At 33.4% G+C, this 12,300-nt stretch overlaps 1 protein-coding gene and 2 long non-coding RNA genes across 3 annotated transcripts; 2 read left to right on the top strand and 1 right to left on the bottom strand.

Annotated features, from left to right (window-relative positions):
• The first annotated feature begins 219 nt into the window (after positions 1 to 219).
• Positions 220 to 5,335, top strand: LOC144420010 (uncharacterized). Its single transcript, XM_078110312.1, has 3 exons — positions 220 to 987; positions 1,301 to 1,404; positions 1,832 to 5,335. The coding sequence occupies exons 1-3, from the start codon at positions 228 to 230 to the stop codon at positions 1,964 to 1,966; spliced, it is 999 nt and encodes a 332-aa protein (XP_077966438.1). The 5' UTR covers positions 220 to 227; the 3' UTR covers positions 1,967 to 5,335.
• A 2,947-nt stretch (positions 5,336 to 8,282) lies between these two features.
• On the bottom strand, positions 8,283 to 10,272 carry LOC144419815 (uncharacterized). The gene is made up of 3 exons (XR_013474283.1): positions 10,065 to 10,272; positions 9,458 to 9,529; positions 8,283 to 9,369 (listed from the first exon to the last, which is right to left on the bottom strand). It is a non-coding gene; the product is annotated as an uncharacterized LOC144419815 (long non-coding RNA).
• A 5-nt stretch (positions 10,273 to 10,277) lies between these two features.
• Positions 10,278 to 11,232, top strand: LOC144419816 (uncharacterized). The gene is made up of 3 exons (XR_013474284.1): positions 10,278 to 10,500; positions 11,037 to 11,108; positions 11,197 to 11,232. It is a non-coding gene; the product is annotated as an uncharacterized LOC144419816 (long non-coding RNA).
• Positions 11,233 to 12,300: the final 1,068 nt, after the last annotated feature.

The raw sequence follows: 12,300 nt of genomic DNA, 5'->3' as shown, positions 1-12,300 counted from the left end.
ACAAATTACTGGCTAACTATTCTCATAGCCGACATGGACTGGTGATCGAACAAGGGCCGTGTTTGCCATGCCATTGAAACGTCTATTTCCCTTCCCCCGGGATAAAAATGGATATCCTAATGACATTGGAAGGGTCCTTTAAATAACTTTGGAACCACCTCATTTTTTATTGCATTATAAAACAAATCTATTTTTTAGCGGAAAATGTTGAAGTTGCCGGCGGCTCCATGAGACTAAATGAATGCAACGTCACGATTCCTAGTGGAACTTTCAACAAACAAACAAAGGTCTGGATGTCAGTTGGAATAGACAATTCAATATGCCCCAAAGAATACATTGGTATCACACCAGTTTTTGATATCAGCGCGGATTCTGAATTCCTCAAAGATGCGATTGTGCAAATCAAGTCATGGTGCATCGGTCTAGAGAAAGACAAAATTGACATATTACATTTCTCAAGTAAAACTGACTGGGACATTATTAAACCTGATCGAATCACAGAGAATAACAGCATAGAATTTCGATGCAGAAAGTTTAGTCTATTCACTGTCGCCATCAAGTGGTTAAAATGGCTAATTGGCAAACAACAGGTCATTGTGGATAACTGTCTCTATATACATCACAGAAACAAATTTCATTTCACATTCTTTGAGAAAAGTGAGACTGCTGAAACCATTATCAGATCCCATTTCAGAGAACTAGGGGCACGTCTTGCTCCAATTTGGTTCAATCCAATCCCTTTAGAAACTGGTGACAAACTTCGCCTCGAGTTACAGATTGATCGGGGACGAGAAGATTTACAATTCAATATGCCCCACGGACAATTTGATTGTAACGACGCATTCCTAACATCCCAGAGACATACATTAAAATACCGTCTTCTTCCTAATTTGCAAGAATATCCTGAAAGACTCATCATTTGTAGAGTTTTGAAGAATGACGTTTTGCATGAAATGCAAGACTTTGATTTTCCATTACCCCCTGCAGGTAAGTGATACTGGAAAGAGGGCTGTATAACATGTTGTGTTCCGATATTCTTGTTTTGATAATGTCCTAGTTATGACTCTGCTCCCTAATCTATTGGTCTTACAAAAATTTGTTGTCATTCAACCACTCAACGTGATGTAGGTATTTATTGTTAAAATGAGGCTTTCTGGCGTAAAAAAAAACTTTCTAGTTTGGCTTATTTTGTTTAGTTTCTGTTTTTGGAAACTTGTATTGCCCTATAAACATTACTTTTGAAACGTCAAAGTTGAAATATAAATGATTATGATTCTAAAGTCAATCTCATTATGTTTAGATATGCCAGGACAACAAACTACCAATTTCTACGGAGATTTTCATGTTGAAGGAAACATGAATATGGATGAACAAGTAAACCATCTTCAACAACCTTTACAAGATGTGAGTAAATGCAATAAATATTGGTGCTCGCGTAGTATTTGTACCAGGGCGGGATACTTTGCCTTATTTAATCCCACATTGGTACGAATACATCTGGAGCGCCTAAATATGCAGATAAACGATATGTGAAATGGAATTCTTATAAAAAACTATTTATCATTTGTGTTATAATAATATTTTGAATAGGTCGAAAAGGCCAAATTGTCCATTATTATACACTTTCTCCTGTTATATGCACAAAATGATAATATCACCATGAAAATAATCCAACATAAATAAATTTATCAAATATAATAAAATATATATAATAAAAATATAAGATAATATACAACTCAACCTCACATTATAAATATCCCTTCACAAGACATGCATTTATTTTGACTAACAATATATTATGCTGAAATTGACAATTGTCTGTTTTATTAAGGCACAGAGAGAAGCAGAGCAGCAAAGAGATGCAGATGAAAACGGGGACCGTGAACCAGAATTGATTTTCCAATTTGCTATTTTCTTGTTTGTAGCTGTTTTTCTCAGCGCTTATTTTTCGAGGCGGCACAACTGATTAAACCCTATAATTTGTTTCTGGCTGGAATTTCATAAACTTTATCGGAATCTCTCATATTGACGTTTCGGCGCTCCAGTAGTATTCATAACAGGTCATTTTCCATTAGAATACTTTACTTAATCCGCACATTGGTAAGAATACGGCACTCCAGAAGTATTCGTACTAAAGTGGGGATTAACTAAGGCAAAGTATCTTAAGGGAAAATGCGCTGGTACGAATACTATGGAAGCAAAGTATCTTAAAAAAAATGCTCTGATACGAATACTACGGGAGCAAAGTGCTAAAAAAATGCCCTGGTAGGAATACTTTGGGAACATCTACTTTTTAACTACTGATACTAGGTAACTAAAACATCCCTATAAAGTTTAGAATTTGTGTGCTAACACGCAACAAGTTATAATACTAAGTAGGTTGGGAATTAATGGCTGTTATTATAAATGTTGGATTTACGTGATAAATTTTGACTCTGGCTACACCTAGTAGTTTGACATAATGTTTCAGAGAGAGCAAACTGGTAGCTGAGGTCTTTGCTGTAACCAATGTTGCCCCTAATCTATGTAAAGTAACAACAGATGTGAATGATAAATTCTAGTTTTTTTATAATATTGATACATGTTACAATGACATGCAATGCTTATTGTAAGTTTTCATATTTTGTTTTGTATATGTCAGCATTTTAAACTTTCATATACTGCAATCAGCTTGTCTTGTTTATCATGATTAACAAAACTGTACCTAATCTTGCTGTATTGGAATGAAATAACAATTGGATGAATGATTCAACTTATCCAATCCTCAATCCTTCCTAATGTATATAGGTTTTCTATATAACCTTGTGTGTTTTCCTATGTTTTGAAACGTAAAAAAAAAATTAAAAATAGTCATAAAATAGAAATAAAAAAATTTTCATGTTGAAAAAAAATAAAAAAATAGCAAAAAATAAATAAAAAAACTGTAATGAAAATTAAAAAAAATTCATGTATTCCCTAAATTTTATATTATAGAAAAAAAAATAAAAAATAACTAAAAAAAATTCCTGAGTAGCTCAAAAATTAAGGAGGCTGATATATGAGTGGAAATATGAAGGTCCACTGAAGCCCCAAAATCTACTGAGACCATAAGATATTATAGTGTAAAATCACATGCCAGTGAATACCGATGGGTGTATTGAATATATATATTATTTTTATGTCGACCAGATTTTAAAAATTTTATGTACCGGTAATTGTAGTTTCATTATTTCTTGAGATTTTTTAGTTTTTCATGATTGATAACTACTGCACATAATCTTGCTGTATTGGAATCCTTCTTACTGTATATATGAGTTTTCCTTGAAACTTCACATTAGCTTAATATTTTAAATAAAAAAAAATAATAAAAAATATAAACAAAAAAAGCTTTCATTTTGATATATTCATTTACAAAATTTACCAAAAAAGTTGGCATTCATTTCTTTTATTTTCTCTCTTATTTCATGAAACAAAATGTGTGTGATGTCTCAAACCTGATTTACTTACAGCCTTTGCCTATTTTTGTATTTTGGCTGTTTAACATTCAAAAAGCTTACAGACTAGTTGTGTGGCTATTACATTTCATTTTCTTTCGTTTTTGTTTCTGATTGATTGGAACTTTTGACTATGACATTGTAAATAAAACACACGTTTAGGTTTTCTCGATTTGTCTCATTGTTTTCCGATAATAGCTAGTGCATAATTTTGATTGCTCGATTATTGCAGCAGTCAGTAGAAATGGGAAATTCCCCATCAATTGGTGTTTGACTTGGTATTAATGTAATCTTTAGTAAATTTACTATCTCTGGTAAGTGATATCCAGTTGGATAATTTGTACGGTACTTACCATCATCACAAATATTTCCATTTTTTATTTACCGGGAGATATTTGAACCTTGGGTGTCGTTGCTCGATAACCAGCTTTGGTTCCTCGTGGCCTCACTTCCACAGTAAAACTCATAATTTGTTGTCGATCGATATTTATTTAACTGATTGGAAAAAATAAACTTGACTTGCTTTCACTTAGTGATGAGATAAATGTTACAACTGCTATTGTATGTATTGCCATTGGCTAATTTTATTTAACCTTATCGTAACTCGTCTTAAAGAGCTATTGTTCGAATTTTTATCAATTTTTGTTGTGAGATGCATCACCTTTTGGTCTTATGTTTTTCAATTATTGTCAACTACTGAAATCTACAATTTATGTGTACATTTTGGAACATCTCTGAGATGATTAAATATTGTGATTTGTCGGCATTTTTCATGACTGTTATAATAAATTAATTTCAACTCTGGCTCCACCTAGTGGTTAGACAATATGTTCCTAACCAGCGAGAGCAGAATGGTAGCTGAGGACTCTGCCATAGCCCAAAGTAACTTTGCCCCTAATCTATGTGAAGTAAAAACATATGTGTATTATAAATTCTAGTTATATTATAATAGTAATACATGTAGAATATTACAATGAAATGCAATGCTTATTGTAAATTTCCATTTTGTATATGTCAGCTTTTTAAATTTTCATGCACTGCAATCAGCATTTCTTGTTTATCATGATTGACAACACTGTACATAATCTTGCTGTATTGGAATGAAATAACAATTGGATAAACAATTCAACTTATCCAATCCTCAATCCCTCCTAATGTATATAGGTTTTCTCTATAACTTCGTGTGTTTTAAAAACTTTCAAAACGTAAAAAAATATTTTAATGTTTCAAAAAAGTAAAAAATATCGGAAAAAAAAAAAAAAAAGTAGTAAAAATGAAAAAAAAAAATATTTTCATGTATTCCCCAAATTTTGTAATATAAAAAAAAATTGAAAAATAACAAAAAAAATTCATGAGTAGCTCAGAAATTAAGGAGGCTGATATATGAGTGGAAATATGAAGGTCCATTGAAGCCCCAAAACTCACTGAGACAATGAAAAATGCTAGTGTAAAATTACATGCCAGTGAATACTGATTGGTGTGAGACTTAAAGTACTCACAGGCAAAGCTCATGGATTAGCCTATTAGCTTTCGTTTTGATTCTTTTGCTGAACAAAAATAATTCTTGTTTTTAATTTATTGAATTACTTCATTATTAAACTATATCGAATCAAAGGGTTTCCGATATTAACCAATGTCATATTATGTTTATATTTCTCTCAGATCTCAAACTGGGGTCTGCGAGGGATAATTGGGTAGGGTGGGTGTGGCTGAACAGCTGTTAGTTTTGGCGTTATAGACTAACGTTGTTCTTGGCGCTGTTGTGTCATTTAGTTCTTTGAATTTCACTTTACTTATTGGACACGAAAGGGCCTTATGGATCTCTTAGTATTCTTCTTTAACTACAGGATCAATTGCTAAAAAATTTTCTACGGCTAAAGATTGTTCAAAAATTTATGTGGTCTCTATGAAATTCGTATTTATCTTTTCTGTGTGATGACGTCATTAAAATAAAATATTTGCATCATGTCTTTGTTCCATGACCGCATTTCAGCGATCACACTAAGGTTAATAGGCATCATTTAGTTGTAATAAATCAGTAACACAATTTGTGTTGCAATTTGAGGAGTGGCAGCTGATGCGAATGTTTTCCAAATAGCTATATGCTATGTTCTGTATCGTGTTCAAGGTTTGAAATTATTGGGGTCCGCAATTGCCCCAGAGAGGTATAAGGGGTCCGTAGGCATAGTAACTTTGAGAACAACTTTTTTAGATGGATAATTTTATGAAGCTAAATTTGCAGTTTATGTGCAATGTCTCAAACCTGATGCTACAGCTCATTATTGAAAGCAATCTAGTCGAGATACAGACTAGTCGAGTCGTTATTGTTTCTAATTTTTGTCTTTTGATTGGGATTTTTGAATATGACATTGTGAATAAAACACCCATTACGAGTGGTTATTTTCATACAAATCTGCTTTTCAAATCAGTCTCATTGTTTGTACTGTATAGAGCAGGGTCGTCCAAGATTGCCGGCTCGGGAGGCCACAAAATTATTTTTGCATTGTTCGCGGGCCACAATAATGCCAAGAATATAATAGGTAAACAGTGCAATACAAATCAAACATTTTATTGTGAAAACGCATTGATAACTATTTGGCATTTATCAAGCTAAAACATGTAAAAACTTACTGAAACCTGGAAAGGCTTTCTTCAGCTTTCTTTTCAAACTCATGTTTACGAAATAACTGATAAACGAGAATATCGGTTGGAAACCGAAGACTTATCGATCGATAGTTAGGGGATCCCCCAAAACTGCAGTTTCGATTCATCCGCTCTTGTAACTTGCGCACCGCACACACACACTCGGCGGGTCTCAAAATTCTCTCGCTTTACAAAAATCTAGATCACTATATCAATAATTGATTGATAACTCCCTAATTATACAACATAATTCGCACAAAATCAACAGGATTCTGGTCCGAGATAAGATGAATGCACATGCAAAATCTGGAGCAGATTCAATCTTGCTTTCGTGAGATATCGCGTGCATCTAACCAATGACATTAAACAACATGATAGGCAACTCTGACGTCACTCCATAAGACTACAGGCAAAACATTGTATTTCATGATACGCTCCAATGCACATATTTCTCGTCGCCTTTCGCGTCCGTTTTCCGCTCGCTTTTGCTACTCGGCGTCTTTTTTACGTGTAGTACCTGTCTTTTTGCGCCTTTAACGAAACAAAATAATCTCTATATCTAAGAAGTTTTGCTTACTTGGAAAGCTGGAATAACAGGCAAGCTGTAAAGAGCAATTCTGGACATCATAGACGTTTTTTTATCAGAGAAGATTACAAACGCGATAGCGGAAAGATTTGTGTGGAACATTTTGCAGATAATGACAAAGTTAGTAATTTTAATGTTTGCGCTTAATCATTGAAATTTCATTTAAAGAGGGTGTCATACAAAACTGTGCTGCGATACAATTCCATAACACAAAGTTTGCACCTATCGAACTTGCTTTTGTAGGTGAATTTATTAGACATATTACATATTTAGTTAATCGTAGGTAACATTGCTGGTACATAATGCATCGTAGATGGGTTTGTTTAAATTTAGGAATTTGGCTCATAGCCCACTAATTAATATTATCTTCTATGCAGGAGGTTGCAGGGCTGAATTCAACTTGCAGCCTTACCGATCACCTGACGATGCTCATTTAGTTTGGCTCGAGCAAGTCTTCTTGAAATGCTTGTGTGGATGGAAACTACCTATATTTTTTGCCTTCCTCCGATTTTAGACAAATTTATTCTGAGGGATTTCGCATATAATTCTCACTGATTGTTGGCTGTTTATAATTCCTATTGATTGTGAATTCTGATGATTATATGATGAGTTGAAAATTTTTTTACCTAATTTACTGGCACCTTTTTCTTGTCAATACTCCAAGCTGAGGTAATAAACATGACAATACATTTATGTCATCTGGAAGCAAAATATGCACACTAATTAATAGTTTGGCACATTGAGATAATACATCATGACAGAAAATACAAGTTAAAGATATGTATGACCATCACATGGTAATTAAAATTAAAAAAAATTAATAGGGGCTGTGGAGTATGGAAAGTTCAAGACAAAGAAAAGAACAAATGTTCATAGCTCATGAACACTCAATTTTGCCTCCATTGCTTTGTGAAGGCCAATATATTTCGAGTGGCTGAATTGGTTTACCTTTATGATAGCAACGATTTTGTATTTAATATAGCGAGATTATTTCAATTTAATTGAAGTGATATAATTTCCCAAAGCAATGCTTGAATCGTCTAGAAGAGATCAGTGGTGTCAAACTCATGGGTTTTCGAGAGCCGCATTGCATTTTGAAAATTGTAAAAAGAGCCGCAAACAGTTTTTGATAATGTATACTTAAAAGATATTTTTAAGATAGTTTTAGTTTGTGACATATATTGTGATGCAACTAAACAGTTGGATTAAGTTTTATTATTTTCTTCAATTTCAAATGCAATTACATATTAATATTTGCATTCCACTATTATTGCAACATTTGCAAGTTACAGTATTTATTATAAAAAATCGTAAAATTCTATGTACAACCATCAAAATCATTTTTGAACAAGCTTTGAATAAGGAAAGAATAATACATACACTAAAAATAACTTAATCTAAATATATGAACCTAAAATTAACAAAAATACTACAGTATAAACTCAATGTTTTAATAATTACATTTGAACTGGCGTTTGGCATCTTTTTTGTGTCACCAGCATACTAAGGCCAGTCTGAAATGATTTTATAGTATCAACTCTAACTAACGAGGCCACATGATCATGGGTTTATCTGGATCTTTACGAATGTTTAATTAATTCCAGTAATGCAAAAAAGTTACTTTTATCATTTCATGTATAGATCAGTAAAAAAACAAATGACAGATTTTTTCGACAAGACATTTCGCACTACATTGCGTGGCATAGGATTGCTTGAATTATTATTGATATTGATTTTTAGTAACTAAGTCGTTGTATAATTATATTAATATACAAACACATGGAAATTTTCTGTTCGAAGTTGGTCTTCGAATTTGTCATATTGACTGCTGAGCTTATTGTGTTTTTTGATTGTATTGATGGAAATATGACAAATTAAACAATGTGCTTCAGAATTTTGTGAAGAGCAGAAATGTTACAACTCCCCATTTTCTTCGAAAATGCCACCTTCTTCATGTACTTTGCGTTTAATTTAATTACTCAAGTGTTTTATTCAAGTATTCTTTTGCTAGCTTGATGTGTATTCTTAATTGGGTCAAAATGTGGACAAAAAAAATTAATATTCCAAAACTACTTTCAGTAAATTGTTTTCTGTGTGAATAATCAATTTCACTTTAGAAGGTTTGAAAAATCTATTACATTTAGATAAAAAAAAAAACTTCCAAAATACTATTACAATTATTGTTAAGCGTTCGAGGGCCGCACTGGAAGTTCTCTGGGGCCGCGAGTTTGAGATCCCTGGTCTAGATTGAAGTTGTTCAAAAAATATATGATAGTATTTTATCATGAATGATGATTATACCCCTTCCGGAATTTCTTCTATAGTACTACCAAAAGTTGATGAACCAAATATAACACAGGTGCAGTGAGGTACCCGTAATCCTCATTTCCAAAGCTGTTTTAAGTATGTCTGGCGTGTTTTGTGCCTTTTTACAAATAAGACCGCTTATGCAATCTTACGCTTTGGAATTTTTAGTTATTTTCCTCAAGCCCTGCAGGATGTGGGGGCCATACACAACTCTACCGGAGGGTCAAATGTCTTTGCATGCCTCCATAGGTTGTTTTTCTATTGCAAATTTCTATTTTCAATTGCATTATATTTCTTGGAATCACACTGTCACTGATATGTCGCCAGACTTCTGATATCTCCCCGTCTGCTATAGTTGTCCTGTGAATAAATAATAGGAAATTGAGATTAGACGAATAGTTGAAAGTTTTGCTTTATGTCGGCTTAATTTCTTGATTGATATACTTACTATTTCTGCTATTGCCTCTTGTGCTGCAAGAGTCTCACAATGCTTAGACAGGTTTGTCCACAACTTTCACATCTGAAGAAAGAGAGGAGATTTATTAATTTTCGTTAAGAATAAATAAAGCAGTCTATATGATTCAGAATGGAACAGCTAATAAATCCAATATCTCATGTTTTATTTAAAAAATATTTTACTAAATTTGGTATATAAACCAACTAATAAAAGGGTTTAGTCAGAAAATTACAAGCATTCGTGGCTCCAAATACTTGAGAAATCAGACTATACAATATAGACCGGTATGAGTGAAATGTTAGGTGAACTTGTTAACACTTTGATTCAATACGCAAATAAAAGTGAATGCGTAATAGTATGTTACAATGAGCAGCAATCAACAATGAGTATACATCCTCACTGATTAAAAAAATCTAACTGGAGGTGCCTGAACTATTTGAAACCATAAGGGGTAAGTAAATATGTAATTTCGGCAAATGGGCAACTACGTACCGTACTGAATTAATAACTTCGTAGTATTTGACAAAGGCTGGATTTCCCACATGTACTTAACAGTGCGATGCCCGGGTGTGATATACAACAATAGTATTCACCTTACCTTTTACCGATTTCTTTTTATCCCAACTTTCAAAAATATCATTAAAATCGACAACAACTGTCAAAGCAGGCACGAACACCATTCGTGCTACGCCTTGAAAGCAGCACACATCCGCTCGTTTTCGTCTCGTCAAGTATGTGCATTGGAGCGTGCTATCGAATACGATCTTCGGACAAAAATGCCGGAGTTGCGCATCATGTTGTTTAATGTCATTGATCTAACCAATGACATTAAACAACATGATGCGCAACTCCGGCATTTTTGTCCGAAGATCGTATTCGATAGCACGCTCCAATGCACATACTTGACGAGACGAAAACGAGCGGATGTGTGCTGCTTTCAAGGCGTAGCACGAATGGTGTTCGTGCCTGCTTTGACAGTTGTTGTCGATTTAATGATATTTTTGAAAGTTGGGGTAAACAGAAATCGGTAAAAGGTAAGGTGAATACTATTGTTGTATATCACACCCGGGCATCGCACTGTTAAGTACATGTGGGAAAGCCAGCCTTTGTCAAATACTACGAAGGTATTAATTCAGTACGGTACGTAGTTGCCCATTTGCCGAAATTACATATTTACTTACCCCTTATGGTTTCAAATAGTTCATGCACCTCCAGTTAGATTTTTTTTAATCAGTGAGGATATATACTCATTGTTGATTGCTGCTCATTGTAACATACTATTACGCATTCACTTTTATTTGCGTATTGAATCAAAGTGTTAACAAGTTCACCTAACATTTCACTCATACCGGTCTATATTGTATAGTCTGATTTCTCAAGTATTTGGAGCCACGAATGCTTGTAATTTTCTGACTAAACCCTTTTATTAGTTGGTTTATATACCAAATTCAGTAAAATATTTTTTAAATAAAACATGAGATATTGGATTTATTAGCTTTTCCATTCTGAATCATATAGACTGCTTTATTTATTCTTAACGAAAATTAATAAATCTCCTCTCTTTCTTCAGATGTGAAAGTTGTGGACAAACCTGTCTAAGCATTGTGAGACTCTTGCAGCACAAGAGGCAATAGCAGAAATAGTAAGTATATCGATCAAGAAATTAAGCCGACATAAAGCAAAACTTTCAACTATTCGTCTAATCTCAATTTCCCATTATTTATTCACAGGACAACTATAGCAGACGGGGAGATATCAGAAGTCTGTATCAGAAGTAGAGTTGTGTATGGCCCCCACATCCTGCAGGGCTTGAGGAAAATAACTAAAAATTCCAAAGCGTAAGATTGCATAAGCGGTCTTATTTGTAAAAAGGCACAAAACACGCCAGACATACTTAAAACAGCTTTGGAAATGAGAATTACGGGTACCTCACTGCACCTGTGTTATATTTGGTTCATCAACTTTTGGTAGTACTATAGAAGAAATTCCGGAAGGGGTATAATCATCATTCATGATAAAATACTATCATATATTTTTTGAACAACTTCAATCTAGACCAGGGATCTCAAACTCGCGGCCCCAGAGAACTTCCAGTGCGGCCCTCGAACGCTTAACAATAATTGTAATAGTATTCTGGAAGTTTTTTTTTATCTAAATGTAATAGATTTTTCAAACCTTCTAAAGTGAAATTGATTATTCACACAGAAAACAATTTACTGAAAGTAGTTTTGGAATATTAATTTTTTTTGTCCACATTTTGACCCAATTAAGAATACACATCAAGCTAGCAAAAGAATACTTGAATAAAACACTTGAGTAATTAAATTAAACGCAAAGTACATGAAGAAGGTGGTATTTTCGAAGAAAATGGGAGTTGTAACATTTCTGCTCTTCACAAAATTCTGAAGCACATTGTTTAATTTGTCATATTTCCATCAATACAATCAAAAAACACAATAAGCTCAGCAGTCAATATGACAAATTCGAAGACCAACTTCGAACAGAAAATTTCCATGTGTTTGTATATTAATATAATTATACAACGACTTAGTTACTAAAAATCAATATCAAGAATAATTCAAGCAATCCTATGCCACGCAATGTAGTGCGAAATGTCTTGTCGAAAAAATCTGTCATTTGTTTTTTTACTGATCTATACATGAAATGATAAAAGTAACTTTTTTGCATTACTGGAATTAATTAAACATTCGTAAAGATCCAGATAAACCCATGATCATGTGGCCTCGTTAGTTAGAGTTGGTACTATAAAATCATTTCAGACTGGCCTTAGTATGCTGGTGACACAAAAAAAGATGCCAAACGCCAGGACAAAT

This window comes from Styela clava, chromosome 2, assembly GCF_964204865.1.
Source record: "Styela clava chromosome 2, kaStyClav1.hap1.2, whole genome shotgun sequence".
Taxonomy (NCBI): Eukaryota; Metazoa; Chordata; class Ascidiacea; order Stolidobranchia; family Styelidae; genus Styela; species Styela clava.
The sequence above is the reverse complement of the archived record's forward strand: the minus strand, read 5'-3'. Positions and strand labels throughout refer to the sequence as shown.